The sequence below is a fragment of the Rhamphochromis longiceps genome, linkage group LG7 (assembly GCF_057381845.1).
Source record: "Rhamphochromis longiceps isolate RC_006_pf linkage group LG7, R_longiceps_female_GT1.1, whole genome shotgun sequence".
NCBI classification, from domain to species: domain Eukaryota; kingdom Metazoa; phylum Chordata; class Actinopteri; order Cichliformes; family Cichlidae; genus Rhamphochromis; species Rhamphochromis longiceps.
This window is the reverse complement of record NC_140563.1, coordinates 42,182,885-42,199,119: the sequence shown is the minus strand read 5'-3', so window position 1 is coordinate 42,199,119 and position 16,235 is coordinate 42,182,885. Positions and strand designations below refer to the sequence as shown.

Genomic DNA, 16,235 nt, shown 5'->3' with positions numbered 1-16,235 from the left:
CATCTACACCGCTCACAGTGGGACAGCATGGCTCGCATGATCACCCACCTCGGATTGTTACATCTCGGCCATGCAGCCAGCCATTCACCGCCATGAACTGTACCTGCAGTGTCCCTAGAAAAACGCCGTTTACTGAGCCAGCGAAGCTACACATTATGCCGGGTATACCCCAACCTGCGCAGTACAGCTATGAAATGCCAGCTCAGGGCTATTTTTCCCCAACAACTCGCATGGCAATACCAGCACCAGATGGGGGGTGTGGGCTTTGCAAGCATGACCAGGGTCACAGTTCAAAACAAGCCATGCCAGGGCCACGCGGCTGTTTTCCTGGTGTAGTGCAAGACGGGGGTTTTGCAGATTGTAGTGCTGATGGACAGACGAGGGGCAAGGAGAAAATTCCCACATTACAACCAGACCATTTCGATGGGTCAGGGTCATGGAAAGACTTTCTCTATCAGTTCGAGACCTGTGCAAAGGCCAACTGCTGGACGGAGAACACCATGGCTGTCCAACTGAGATTCAGCCTGAGGGGCGCAGCTGGAGCCATAATCCACAAAAACCCCAAATCTGCTCGCTGGAGTTACCAGAGGATTGTGGAGGAGGTGGAGGCTGCCTATGGGCCGTGTTCAGAGCATGCAGCAGCCATTGGCATTGAGCTACGGCAGAGAATCCGGAAACCAGGTGAGGCCCTGCACACCCTCAGAGATGATATATACGAGAAGGTTTCCATTGTGTATGCCAACCGCTCCGAGCTGGAGCAGGACTGCATTGCTGTAGAGATCTTCACTAATGCTTTGGCAGATGCTGAAATGGTCCAGAAATTGTTGGAAGAACAACCACGCACCCTGGCAAGAGCCTATGAAATCGCCCACAGGTTCGAGACAACGAAAAGGGCCGCCAGGGCAGTCACACAGCTTATGCAGCCAGGGCCACGAGTCTCTACAGCACAGGGGACCCGAACAGCTGCATTACGGGAGAGTGTTCATATGCTAAGTTATGAACCGCCGGAGAGGGCCCAAAGACCTATCCAGCGTGGGCGCCAAAGCTGGAGCACATCTAACAGGTCAAGCAGGAAGGAGGCTGTTTGCCATAACTGCTCCGGCATAGGACATCTACAGAGGAACTGCCCCTCTCCTCGCTCACCTGCCCAAAAGCCTGTAAAAGCTGCTAGAGGCCCAGCCCCTGACCCAGGCACAGTGTTCCACAACGGAGGCCAAGATGTGATGTGTGTAGCAATACAGGGACGGGAAATACGGGCCTTGCTGGATTCTGGTGCACGGCGGAATGTGCTGCCCCTCCACTATTTTAACACCATCCCCGCAGAGTCAAGACCTCAGGTGCAGGCATCCATTGCTCAGACTCTACAAGGCATTGGTCCAGAGGGATTGGCCGTTCTGGGCGAGGTCATCCTGCCTGTACAGGTGGGGAGCGGTGTTGAAAATGTAGACTTTCTTTTGGCCGACATGGCTGAAGGCACTGAAGTTATTCTGGGGCACCCTTTCCTGCAACAATCGTGCGCTTGCTTAGACTACGGCCGCCAAGAGATAACCCTGTTTAATGAAAAGATACCATGTTCTGGCGTGGGCCCTCGACCCCAGGTGCTTGTTGTTAGGGTGGCACGCACTACGGTTTTGGAACCAGGCTGCGAGTATGTGGTCCCCGGGTTTTCCAGCTCCCACTGTGCCGCCCATAGAGACATGATGCTAAGCCCTACAAAGGGCTTTGTGGAGAAGCACCAAGTACTGGTAGCTCACGCAGTTGTGCAACCTAGTAAACCCTCTAGCATCCCAATCAGAGTCTTTAACCCTGGGGCCGCAGCTGTCACCTTAAAGCGTGGTGCCGTGGCAGGGGTTCTTCAGCCCGTGCAGGTCCTGGAGGGGTCGGGGGGTCGCCCACCAAGGGTCCTGGCAGCCCTCGAACTTAATGGTACTCCCCCTGCTTCTGTACCAAGCCATTTGCAGGCCCTTTACGCCGAGAGCAGCCCCGGTTTGACTCACGTTGCCCGCTACGATCTGACAGGCCTGCTGAGGTCCTACAGTGATGTCTTCTCCACTGGCCCGAATGACCTTGGTCGCACTGGTGTTGTCCAGCATGACATCCTGACCACGCCAGGGCCACCAGTTAAGCACCCGCCGCGCAGGATGGCAGGGGACAAACAAATAGCGGCCGACCAGCAAGTACAGCAGAGCTTGGAGGCTGGGCTAGCTCAACCTAGCAATAGCGGCTGGGCTGCTCCAATTGTGATGGTGAAGAAGAAGGACCAGAGTCCCAGACTATGCGTGGACTATAGACCACTAAATGAGCGAACCCTTAAAGACGCTTATCCCCTGCCACGCATCCAGGACACCCTTGACACGCTTTCTACTGCCAAGTACTTCAGTACACTAGACCTGACTTCAGGGTACTGGCAGGTAGAGATGACCCCCAGAGCCCGAAAAGCAGCTGCATTTTGTACCCGTAAGGGATTGTTCGAGTGGAATGTGATGCCGTTTGGACTGTGCAACGCACCGGCCACATTCCAAAGGCTTATGGACAGAGTCCTGGCTGGGCTGCAGTGGGAGACATGCCTAGTGTACCTAGATGACATCATTGTCCTGGGCCAGGATAGCACCCAGATGCTGGAGCGGCTCGAGCAAGTGTTCATCAGATTGCGTGGAGCCAACCTAAAACTGAAGCCATCTAAATGCTGCCTGTTTCGGGAGCAGGTGGCCTATCTGGGCCATATCATCTCTGCTGGAGGTATTTCCACGGACCCCCAGAAAGTCCAGCAGGTGACGGACTGGCCTGCACCGCGGACCGTCACAGAAGTGCGTCAGTTTGTTGGCTTAGCCTCATACTACCGCCGGTTCGTGGAGGACTTTGCCACAGTGGCTAAACCCCTCCACGAACTCACTAAGAAGTATGCCCGTTTTAACTGGACTGCCGACTGCCAGGGAGCATTCCAGGAATTAAAAAGACGGCTTACGGCAGCCCCTGTCCTGGGTTACCCACTGGACCAGGGTGACTTCTTCCTCGACACTGATGCCAGCAATTGGGAGAGAATCGCTCCAATCCCACAAGTGCAAGGGGGCGAAGAGCGGGTCTTGGCCTATGGGAGCAGGCGGCTGTCGGCTACCAAACAAAACTATTGTACGACCAGGCGAGAGCTTCTGGCGGTTGTGGCGTTCACTTCCCACTTCAGACAGTACCTGCTGGGTAGGCCGTTCACTGTCCGGACTGACCATAGCAGCCTCCGCTGGCTGACCAGGCTGAGGGAGCCCGAGGGCCAGCTGGCCCGCTGGTTGGAGAAGCTGGCAGAGTATAACTTCCAGGTGCTGCACCGACCTGGGAAAAACCACCAGAATGCGGATGCACTTTCCAGGAGACCCTGCCGCGCTTCATGCCCGTGCACACTCCCAGAGCCCACCATCAACAGCGACCGGTTCGAGCATAAAGGTGTGCAGTGTAACTTAGAGGACTGTGGTACCAGCATGACCCCCCCCAGGGCAGCCCCCAGTGGGGGTAGTGGGGCCTGATGGTATCGATGGGAAAAGCCGGGTAGCAGAACCAGAGTGTGCACCCGTAACAGCAGTGGACTGTTGTTCCAGTAGTAGCCACGACACCTGCCCAAATATCCACCGGGTGGATGAGTCCCATCACACTAGCTTGTTCAGTGGCTGGACCCCAGAACAGCTCTTGGCTAGCCAGAAGAACGATGTGGGTATAGGCCCAGTTTGGGAATGGAAGGAAAAAGGGGAAGGTCGGCCCGTCTGGGCCGATGTAGCGGCATGCAGCCCCGCAACCAAAGCCTACTGGGCGCAGTGGAAGAGACTGTACCTAAAAGATGGAGTGCTGGTGAGGAAATTCCACTGTACAGAAAGTAATGTGTTTTTCCCCCAAATCCTTCTGCCTCACGCCTATCGTCACTCCGTAATGCAGCAGATGCACGATGGCCCAGTGGGTGGCCACTTTGGGGCAGAAAGGACCCTGGCACGCTTGAAGAATAGGTACTACTGGTACAACATGAAAGATGATGTGACCCTGTGGTGCCGCACTTGCACCAGTTGTGCTGAAAGGGCGCGGCCCCCAAAAACCCCCCAGGCAGCGATGGGCACGGTACGTGTTGGCGCCCCCATGGAGAGGATTGCAGTCGATCTGATGGACCGTTGAACGAAACAGAAAGGCATAACCGATTCATATTGGTGGTACAAGACTACTTCAGCAAGTGGGTGGAGGCTTATCCAGTCCCCGATGCACAAGCGCCCACGGTGGCAGGAAAGGTTGTTGCGGAGTGGGTATGTAGATATGGAGCCCCACAGTCTCTGCATAGCGACCAGGGCACCAACTTTGAGTCGGCTGTGTTCCAGGGGATGTGTGAACTGTTCGGAATCAAAAAGACACGCACCACGCCCTTTCATCCACAGTCCGATGGCCAGGTAGAGCGTTTTAATGCTACCCTGCAGAAGGCCTTAGCCACCACCGCGGAGCGCTGCCACTGGGACTGGGATATAATGATCCCCTATGCTGTCATGGCTTATCGGGCAACTAAGCACAGTTCCACAGGATTGACCCCAAACATGATGCTTCTGGGCCGAGAGATAACCGAGCCTATTGACCTGGTCGCGGGTCTGCCGGCCGACGACACCCCCAACTGCACTACACCACAGTATGTGGTGCAACTCAGGGAAAGGCTGGAGCTTTCCCACCAACTGGCACGGGAGGCTCTCGGGAAATCTGTTGAGCGCGCTAAGAAACAGTACGATAAGAATATCTGCCAAGTTCAGTATCCAGTCGGCGCTGCAGTGTGGCATCTGATCAAAGGGACCAAGAGAGTGCGGCACAAGGTTCGCAAGTTTCTGCCTTCCTATGAGGGCCCCTACTTCGTAGTGGGCCTGTTGGATGATTTAGTCTACTGCATTAAAAAGGGGCCCCGAGCAAAGGCTAAAGTGGTTCATCACGACAGACTCAAGCCTTATCACTCAAGAACGCCGCTGGACAACAGCTGGGTCTTCCAAGACTCCGACCAGGCAGCACCCACCGAGGTGCCTCCTCCAGCGCTCGACGAAAGCGATTCTGACATTGATTTCGGCCCCTTCGACTTGTGGGAGACCCCAGCTGGGGCAGATCAACCAGATACTGGTGCTTCCCTGAGAGCTGGCTCTCCGCCACCCGCTCAAGGAGATGGTAGTGGGTTGCCAGCCAGCCCTGTTCAGCCTTACGTGGATGGGGCTGAAGGACCAGAACAGCACCCTTCCTTCAGGTCCACACCCCGTTCCAGACCACAGCGTGTGCGGCGGGCGCCGGACATGTTTGGTGACTGGGTCAGTCACTAGGCTAGTATGTCCTAACTGAGTCGGGGTGTAGGCGGATCGCTGCCCTGCTCAGTAGTTTAAAAAAAAAAAAAAAAAAAAATTGTTCATGTTACATATGTTAAGTGATATGACTGTTGTAAATTGAGTTGTTACAGGGGGCTATTCTTACGTGTACTGTTGGGCTTGTTTGTCTTGCTGTTTCCTGGCAACATGGCTGTCGACGGGCTGCAAGTTATTGTTTGAACTGTTTATACTAATGAGGTAAAGCTGGATATAGGGGTAAACGTTCAGCTGTAGTGCCTTAATGTCTTTCTTTATGAATACTGTCTATGTGAAGGGCGGGATATGGACATTGACTTGCACCCTCCTCAAAGTGAACCCTGTACATCCTATGTTTTCTTGTGCTTAAAATATGGACAGTTGTCTACTTCAAGATTGTTCCATCCTAAGGATCGCCATTTTTGGACTGGGGGCACGAATGCTGTATGTTTCCTTGTTAATGGGGGGTTCATGTGCTGGAATGATGTTAAGGGTTTAATTATCATCCAGAGTGGGGGTAGTGTTACAGGCATGGTCCTTTAAGGGTGAAGCCTGATGGGAAATGTATGCGGGTGTGTGTAGCGGAACTGCCTGTCGGGTGTGAGAGGGTGAGCGGAGAAGGAAAAGAAAAGTAACGGTTAACTACAGAAGAGACGAAGAGAAAGTAAATAAAAGGAATATAATAACTCCCTCGGCAGCCAAAGTTGTATCGGCGATGCCCGCTGTGAGTAAACTGTTTCAGCCCACTGTACGCGGTGTTCGTGCCTTGGAGGAGAAATAAAGGTTCGGTAAAGCAGTTTCCTACGCCTCCCTCGATCTTCTTGCTAGCGGAGTTGACCTGTATAGTAAGCTGTTGCCGGCTGCGAGTCAAGTAACTGCCAGAGGTTTCCTTACTACGGTTCGGGGCCGCGGATCTGGCGCGGTAACACCTGTAACCATTGACTGGCAACTCAGAGAAAGAAATCATTACTTGGGTGGGAATAGCAAAAATTGAAACAGAAATCAAAGTGATTGCAGAGATTTTCTTCAAAGTTTTCTACTGAATCTCTTATATCTTCAGCCTGTTGCAGTATTCCTCTCAGTACCACCTGCAAATCTCTGTGCTCCTGCACTATTGTATCACCGAAACAGCTACAAAGATTGACCCACTCATACAATCATGTCACCAATCAGGCCGTGTGGCTGCCCCCTCACACCAGGCTAGAGAAATCAAGGGGCACACTGCAAGCCGAAATGACACCAGAAAGCAGCACCCGTCAGTCAGCTATGACTGACTGTCATGCACTGAATCTAGATACGTGAAAATGCAGCATCGCCTGGACTAATGGGCCATTCTTTTGTGTCTGTTCAATATTTTCAGCTCTTTAAGTACTTGTTGTCCATGTTGTTTGAAAGATGATGTTGGAAACAGCATTTTCAAAGGTCAAATTATGTTTAATAAGATGATGATGCATCCTTGAACACGACACCAACTCCTGTCTTCAGCTGTCCTCAATTGTAAATGACTAAATCGCCTTGTTTGCACCCCACCAGTACTCTGATCTCATTATTCAATTCTTCTGTTCAGTAGAACAATAAATCTTTTTCATAATGCAACCGCACTAAAAATAAATACTTAGCTTGGATTGTTTAAACATGTTGGTTTGGGTTAAAATTACTACTATGGTGAGAAAAGGGGACATTTGTTGTCATGGTTCCTGTAACATTACGTAGGGAATGAGAGGCAAACAGTAATCTCCTTTGTTAAGGTCTGACTGACATTTTGGTGATCCATTCATCAAAATCTCTTTCATATGCACCCTTAATGACTTAGGGAGGCTGTTGTAAGGACTTTTTGGGGCCATTTTCTGAATTAAAAAAGACACAATTCCAAGAGCAGCTTTATTCCTGTTATGTAAACTTCTGTGGGTACAACATGAAACCTTAAGGTGCTCCATATTATCTGGTCATCTTTTCAATTTCTTCTGAGTGAGCAGGTCAGAGTGAATCTGAGCATTTTTTTTTTTTGTACTTTGTGTCTAGAACTAAGCAGGTCGTGTGTAGTGTACTTATTACACCAGATGAATGAGTCAGACACCACTTACACACACTCCACTTCTTGAATACATTTTGTCAGAAACTCCACTAACCACTTCAGGCACATAAAAGGACTCTCAACAACAGGAAGATACACCTCAGCACTTTTCATGGATCTAGAGAGAACAATGTGTAATCACTTACTAATGGGTGCAGCTGGAGGAGCAGTACTGCCTATTAGTCCTACGTTATCCACTTGTTGTTTGACTTTTCTTTTCTCGGCTTGTTTCTTTTTGTTCAGGGTGCACTTACACCTACGTGATGAAGGCTGTCAGTCAAATGTTTTCCTGCTTCGGTTCCTCCTGTCAATAGTTAAAATGTCCACTCACTCTTGGATAGGCGCCAAACAAGCAATCCACACTCTTCCAAGTAACTGGCTGTATTTCAGTAATATAATTAAATAAACAGATTGTGTGGAACAGAGAGTTTTTGTCATCTCTAATGTAACACTTGCAAAAACAGTGTTACATTAGAGTGCGGTGCAAAACTCTTGAGTCACCCCTATTTTTCTATATTTTACTAGGAAAATGGGAAAAAGGTGCAGAAATTTGTTAAAACGTGTGCAAGCATACATGGATATACAGTATAGAAGAGACAAATTGAGTCTGTACAGCGCTAATGAGCTTGAAAGTCAATATTTCGTATGACCACCTTTATTCTTCAACACAGCATGAATTTTCTAAGGCAACCTTTCTTCTAATTTCTTCAAGCAATCTTGAAGAATAGTTCTGCAGGCTTCTTGAAGGACATTCCAAACACTTCTTTGGATGTTGGCTGCCTCTTGCTTCGTTATCTTTGAAAATGACGCTACACTGCTTCAATAACGTTCAGGTCTGGGCTCTGGGGAGGCCAATCCATGACTGATAGTGTGTCAATGTGATCATACTGGGTTGGCAGTGTGTCTGGGATCACCGGCATGCAGAAAAAAGTAGCCTTTGGCAATCAGATGCTTTCTAGGAGGTAATTCATGGTGGATCACTTCTTAATTTTGACAATATCCCCGGTATCACTGACTGTTGTACCTCTCTCCTGACGTCCTCTGTACATTTCGATGATAATTTGAATCAGAAATCCCAAATTTGGATTCACTATAACATCTGTTGCCACTGATTTAGTCCAGTTTTTGTGTAACCCAGCATACCTAAGCCTTTCCTCCCTGTTTCCCTTCCTTAAGAATAGCTTCTGGAGAGAGGTATCCTTGCATCTAGACCATTTCTGATGAGGCTTCAATGAACAATATCTGGATTAGCTACAGCGACAGATGTATTACTCAGGTCCAGTGTCAGGTGTTTGGTGGATTGTTTTCTACTTCTTGAGGACATGACTCTCAGATGCTATCACTCTGTATCTGACAGTCAGATACAGATGAACAGTGGGTCTTTTTTTTTTTAGGCCTATCACTTTTTCTTTTATCCAACATTGTTCCAGCTTCCTCAGTTTTGTTGCAGGACACACTGCACACCATGCTGAGAAACACCAAGTTTTCAGCTAAGAGCTCATTGGGAATCACCTTGCTGATTCAAACATATTATTTTATGCCTGTCACATGTGTTATCCTTGCCATTTTTGTGGATTCAGAAAAAGTCTGGCTCCCTGGAAACAAAATATAAAAAAATGAGGGGTGGCCCAGACTTTTGGATATTACTACCATCCTTAGGGAGTTTTTTCCAAATACATGTTCTCAATCAGCCAATTACTCACCTGTGTATACTATCTACACCACAGCTTTGGCCTTACTGTAGTAACTAAGTGTTCTCCAGTTAGCATTCCTCTTGTTTCCGCTTGTTTCTATTTTTTTATTTTTTGCTGACAATTTTTTGTGATCTCAGCTTATATTAAATATTTGGATTTCGACTTTTGGACTTTTACTGTGCGTACTTTGTCATGTGTTTGGGTCCTCTACTTCTGAGTCTTCATATATTTGTTACAAACTGTTTTCAAATGGTCCAATTAATCGTTTAGAAACATAATGCTAGCTTTTTAATGAGATTCATTTAATGCTTTGAAGGATAGAATGAATATTGAGAGATATCTCTAACCTTCTTACACTTCTTATGTGCTTTGTTCTTTAATAAAATGGCTTTTCTCATTTTTCCATCTCGAAATGACATCGATATGAAGGGTTAAATTAATACAACCAACAAAAATCCAAAACAAAGATGATAAATAGAAGAAAATAAATCTATGATCATTAACCGAAACAATTTCCTTCAATTGTGTTCTTTCTCATATTTAAGCTATAAACCTGACCTTTATCTGCAGGGCTATAAAATGGATCCCTAAGGACCTACAAGATTAAAGAACTTGCTTACTGTTCTTTACAGCAATGATGCAGCATTTCATTCATATTATTGACCCATATCTAATGTGCCTCGTTCCTCTGTGGACTCTGATATCATTTAACACAGTGACCATATCCCCTGCCATGGCTGAAAGGTCTCCTCTGGCAGTGTTCCCACTGGTCTGAATATCATCAGAGCTGATGTCTCCTCTGGGTGTCTCTCCATCCACCGTAAGCAATCGGCTGCCAAGGAAACAGATTCCTTAATGCCTCTTAATCATATCCTCCTCTCAGATGCACTAATTGAATTGTTTCACAGAACACACATGCAGGTTAGCGCACGCACACACACACACACACACACACACACACACACACACACACACACACACACACACACACACACGAGGTGATGAGAACCTGTTGAGGAACTTGTTGCACACTCCCATGTCCCTTCAATAGGGACATGGGAATGTTAATTGCAGTCTTAAAGGTGCAATGCTTTATGGGACATGTGGGAACCAAGCATTGAGGAGGGATCTGATTAAAATGTCAGTACACTAGAGGCTGAAGCACCACAACCACATACGGTGTTGAATGATGACACTGATTCCCACACAGCAGTGTTTTTCTGCAGCAGCTAACACATATTTAACGCTGATCTTTTTTATAGAGCGGGCACAGAGAGCTTATTCCCACTGTATATTTTCACTTGTGACAGTAGAAAAACCAAGTATAATAATAAAAAGACAAAAAACATCACCAGAAGCTTATGTTATGTTTCGGTATCTCATTTAGCCATGACATTAAAAGGAAACTTGAACGGAAATGGGAAAAAAAACAAGTAAATAAATAATCAAAATTCAACTAAAATCATCTTCTGCTAAGCGAAAAAGACAAAATCAGAAGTCTCTTATAAAATAGTCCCAGGATTATCACGTGAACATCAATCATATGATTACCTCCAACAGTGTATTTACATCTTATTCATAACAGACATCGAGCACAGAAAAACCCTTGCTCACGCACGTTCCATTTGTATCTCGTTTATCTGCAATCTATCGATCATAAATAGTTTAATTTGACGGCACCTCTCTTCCAACTTCCACTTACATGAATACATCCAACACCAAACAAGGATTGATCAAGAATAGCTGTGAACCAAAATAAAAATATAAATGTTTTCAAAGAAAGGTTCACCACAGCATGGGATGGATAAGACCGGAGTTCCTCACTCAGTAGTAGTGAAGTAGAGGACCCAAACACATGACAAAGTATGCACAGTAAAAGCTTGAAATCCAAATCTTTAACATAAGCTGCTCTGGAACAGGCAGAGCATTGAGAATGGGGCAAATTTTTCAAAATAAAACTGCATTTTCTTTCACAAAATTTCTGGAAATTCTGTTGAAATCTGTGCTAGATTGCATGACATTAAGCAGGCATACTCAAACACAATTCCCTACTACAATCTATTGGCATACTGAACAATTTTCACTTGAGGTCCATTTACAGTACAAACTTGTTCTGGTGCTATTCCCCTGTAACCTGTAACTTTCATAATAAGCAAATTAAGCTTCCTAATTCATTAAGAAACATTAAATACAGAATGGCAGTCACAGACCAACAATCACACAGCATTTCTGGAGTGTGTATGATTATTCAGACTGTAATGAATAAAATGTGAATCATTTAGCATTTTAAATGAACAAATTACACAAATTGAACAAAGCAGGAGGGAAAGGAGGTTAAGATACAGTAGATATTATAGCGATTTCTTTCACTCAAATGAGAATGAATAAAGTAGTAAGAATACATTTAAAACACGGAGTGCATAATTTATAGCGGATGAGAAAAACATAAGCAAAAGCACGACGAAGCATGATTTTGCCCAAAACACAATCAGATTTATAAAATTTAGGAGGCAGTCTTTCCATGGCGTTTGAATAAATCGAAATTACAAAAAAAAAAAAAAATTCTAACAGTTATGTAACATCGCTGGCCCCCAATAACAGAGTGACTGCAGGCCACCTGACTGTCCTCCACAAACTAAAACACAATGTTTCATTTGCATCAGTCTGGAAAAAAAAAAAAAGAAAAAAAAGAAAAAAAAAGTCTTTCATCTTTCAGTCCATTTTCCACACTCTCAGAGCTCTGTGAAAGCTGTTGTCCACTGCCCTTCAGCCGAACCACAGCACAGCCTTCCTCTTAGGCTGATCGACAGATCAAAGCATTTCCTTCCTCGCTCAGTGTCGCAGAATTCTGGTGTGTACATAGGAGGTAATCTGTCCCCCTCTCTCTTTCCCTCCTCACTCTCTGTCACTAGCTACCTCACCGAAGCTGCTGGAGAGGAGAGTGTGACCTGTTTCATAACAGAAATCCATAAGCATGCACAAGATGACACAGGCACTGTCGAGCATCGGGTACAAGAAGCCAGTGTCTCTTCAGTAGCATTCAGACCTCTAACGCCTCCTCATATCTCAAGACAAAAGAGATCACTTGAGGAAAATATCTTTGTGCATGCTTTCCAATCAGGCACACCTATTAACAGATTAAAAACTCACCACATTTTTCTTCTTTTTAGCTATGCTAATGGCATGGCTGTGAGGACACGGATGCCAGTCTGTCCACCACTTTGGTACAGACTAAAATGTCTTAACAGCTGTTGCACTGACTGCCAAGAAACACACTGCAAACATCTATTGTTTGTTAAGGATAACTGTAACTGATTTCTGGTGCTATGAGTTTGAAATTTGTAGGTTTTTATCACAATGTGATTCTCCAAAAATCACGAATGAGTTCATAAGTCATAAGGAATGAATAACATGAAAATAACATATGACCTTTAAGCATTACAGCTTTCGCCATAGTTACACATTATCAGCTCCACTTAGGTATCACTGCCAATGGATTCTTTTGTTTTTTATTTTGGATATTGTACATGATTTGTATTGTGGTTCCTTGCAACATTTGTCATCACTCTTTTGTCCTTCTGTTATCACCACGTCACCTTTTAATTTGGCCAGTCCTTTGGAAGGCATTCCTAGTTAAAGGGAACAATGTAAAGCACTAGCAGAGTGACAGGTTTTGCCAAGAAGAAATAATTAAGTTAGAGAAAGATCCTTTTCTTGGTTTTAATAAATGGGGCCGTGGGGAATTGTTTTACTGTCAACCAAGCTCACACTTGTTATTAGTTAACAAGTGTGAGCTTAAAGTTAAAGTCCAGAACTTTCGCTGCTTGTGGCATTTCATATTCTTCCATCACGCTGATGCTGTATGCAAGGAAGGATAAAAAACAATAAATAATTATGTGTATTACAAAAAGTGTGTGAGTTTGCTAGATGTTTAAGTAAGCTTGACATTTATACCTGGCTCTTAAAAGGCCCCTGGAAGTTTCATTTAATGAAGTCAAAATAGACTGACTGGCATCTGGGATGGTTTGGAAATAGTAAAAGGAAAAGTGGGGGATATTTATAATTCAGAAAGATGTGTGGGGGAGTGTATAAGAGTTGGAGAAAGAGTTAAAAATAAGCATATTTAAAGTTACTTTTTCCAATGACTCAGACTTTAGTTTAGATGTATTGCCATTTGCCTATAAGTTTCTGAAAACCATAAAGGATCAGCATCACTTGATTTAAGGTAAAAATAAGAACAGTTAGTGCACCTAGCCCAGGGGTGAGCAACTCCAGGCCTCGAGGGCCGGTGTCCTGCAGGTTTTAGATGTGTCCTTGATCCAACACAGCTGATTTAAAGGGCTAAATGACACCTCAACATGTCTTGAAGTTCTCCAGAGGCCTGGTAATGAACTAATCATTTGATTCAGGTGTGTTGACTCAGGGTGAGATCTAAAACCTGCAGGACACCGGCACTCGAGGCCTGGAGTTGCCCACCCCTGACCTAGCCTCACTACTAGCATCATTTCCAGCATGTAGGAACATAAAGGCATGCCATATGGTTGACTCCAACTCCAGGTTACCGTGTCTGATTTGCTGTAACTTAAAATGTATAAGCAAAGTCTCCTTCCTTCACGTTGCTATAAATTAACAATAAACAGATTTTAGTGGGAGAAAGTATTAAATCCCACTCACGGTTACAAATCTGCATCTCGCTGCTTAACTTTCCCTTATTCTGGCATGGCACATGATACAAGATCAGCACAAAATGCACAAAAGATAACCTTAAAAACAGACAAGCAAACAAACAAAAAAAAAGAAAAGCTGTATGAAGAGACACACATGGGATCCATGCAACCGTGTGCATGTGCAAGTAGAGAGATGGAAATGGGGCGCTTTTATTAAATTCTTTTAAATTCTCACTTCCTCATGCATGAGGTTATGTGCAGGTGAAAGGCTGATAAATATTGGATGTGAATCAACTCTGTTTCCCATATACTGGAGGCGAGGTGGATTCTTCTATTAGTCAAAATAAATAAATAAGCTCTGAAATTGAGTGTTTGTGCTTATGTGAGTGAAGAAGGAGGGGAGCATGTGTGGTGTGTGTGTTGTGGGGGGGCTACCAGTTGAGTCAGACATGTAACAGTTTGTGCAGTCCCTTTGTAGATGCAAAGGGGGGAAAGAAAAAGAGTGGCAGCCCTGCGGTGGGCACACAGGGTCTCAAAGTGGAACACCTGCTCAGGATCTCCTCTGGGTCCATTTTCTAATCGTGCAGGAGGATCACATTCTCATCTTCGTTTTAGGGCAGCACACAGACACAAAAACACACTGCGCTAAAAGCAACATCGCTAAAAGCATGGTTGTGTAATGTAAAGAAGGCACACACACCCTGAGAGAATGACGTAACAACACATCAGCCCACATCTGTGAACGCTATAGTCTGAACAAGTCAAGGTCATTCACGGACTGAATTAAAAACACTGGGCCCTGCTGTGAGGCACCCTCTGAAGCAGAGAGCTGCTTTGTATTCCGAGCTCATGTGGGACTGTAGCGTCCTGTCTGCGCTTGATGCCTGGACACATGAAACACACAGGCACACGTGCTTTCCAGCGAACTGCAGCCTCGCAGATGTGAGGAAGAAGGCAGCATCGTTGATACAGCCTCCTTACTCCCTCTGCGTAGTGCTGCAACAGCTGGATGCGGTTCTGGCTGTTTAAAACACGCACGGCTCTCAGACTGAGTCCCTAATAGGTTTTAACGGGCTGGACTCGTGCCAAACAGTCTGAGTCTTGTTTTTCCAGCCTGCAAAAATTAACGGACGTTTCCCGTGCTGCCCTCTGTGATTGACCCAATGACTGGTCGTGATAGGTGATTAGTGCAACGACAGAATCGATTGCCGTGACTGATTAATCGACAGCTGGCTCATTTGCCCACCCCGGAGTGAAGGCTGCCGTCTCATCGCTGTACTGTTTTCTCGATTCTCTGCGGCCAGACAGAAAAGCAGCTTTTGGTGAAATAACAATCAAATAGCAGGATTTTTTATTTTTTTTTTATTTTTTAAATAGCGGCTAATAAGAGGTGGCAAACTGGGAAAATGTATCAGGGACACTCTGAGTCACGGCAGTCCCATTTTGCCTCTGCATGACTTTGGTTATACAATGATGCTTCATTCACAACATCCAGAAACACTCCGACGCGCCAGGAGCAAACATCTTGCAGCAGGTTTACATTACATAAAACACAGATATGGGGAAATTGCATGAAGCCATCCTAATCACGTAATCAATTTCTGATAACAGGTTCAGTTTTGGGAGATCTTTAATCGATATTTGCCCCAGTGCACGTTCCGAGCTAGACGCGGGACAATCAGCAACCACCAAAAGCGCAAAGAGCCTCTCTGCGCATTACAAGGCAGACTGGCTATATCCAGGATAGCGCAGTGGTAATCCATCAAAACGCAAAACTGTCACACCTGGGAACTTCGTGTCGCTCGCACCTGAAGGCTAAAACACCTGCCAAGACTTCCTAAGGGTACTATAACACTGAGATATAAGCCGAGAGCTCCGAGTGTCACTCACCTAACTTTTGCTGCCACAGAAGAAATCGCATCGTTTCTTAAATTCTTCCTCTTGGACACAGCAGTTCCCATGCTGGCATGGAAACGATGCAGGCAGGAAAACAGTTCATTCCAAAGGAAGGAGGAATGCGACGATGAAAACAGTATAAAAATCGCAAGAAAAAATAAAAAAGTTGCAGGGAAATCCGGGAGCAGATAGGTCACGCACGCGTCTGCAGAGCAAAAAAGAAGGAAGTCAGTCTTCTCTCTCTCTCTTTCTCTCTCTTACTCTGTCTGTCTCTCTCCGGATATGAGCATGTACGTGGGGTAGCTGCACAGCTGCCAGAGTGAGGCTGAAAATACCCCCCCCTCTCTCTCTCTCTCTCCCTCCCCCTTTCTCTCTCTCTCTCTCATTGATAAAAAAAAATGCAATGGGAGGATTGTTGGGTTGGCGATATCACCATCGTCCTCATCGTGCTCGCAAAGGTGGAGGCGGGGAGCCGTGTATCTGCAACAGTGGTGTCATCCACCTCCACCTCTGCCATTCATCTAATGCTCCTTTTTGGGGACTGTGATCTCTGTATCTTTACTTATTTATTTCC

The 16,235-nt window shown here is 45.9% G+C and overlaps 1 protein-coding gene across 3 annotated transcripts in view; it reads right to left on the bottom strand.

Annotated features, from left to right (window-relative positions):
* The window catches only part of nsmfa (NMDA receptor synaptonuclear signaling and neuronal migration factor a), a 50,115-nt gene extending 34,155 nt beyond the window's left edge, over positions 1–15,960 (bottom strand). For all 3 annotated transcript variants that reach the window (XM_085413724.1, XM_085413722.1, XM_085413723.1), the window contains exon 1: positions 15,656–15,960. In XM_085413724.1, coding sequence (XP_085269850.1) covers positions 15,656–15,726 — 71 coding nt within the window. In that variant the 5' untranslated portion in view covers positions 15,727–15,960. The remainder of the gene's footprint in view (positions 1–15,655) is intronic.
* Positions 15,961–16,235: the final 275 nt, after the last annotated feature.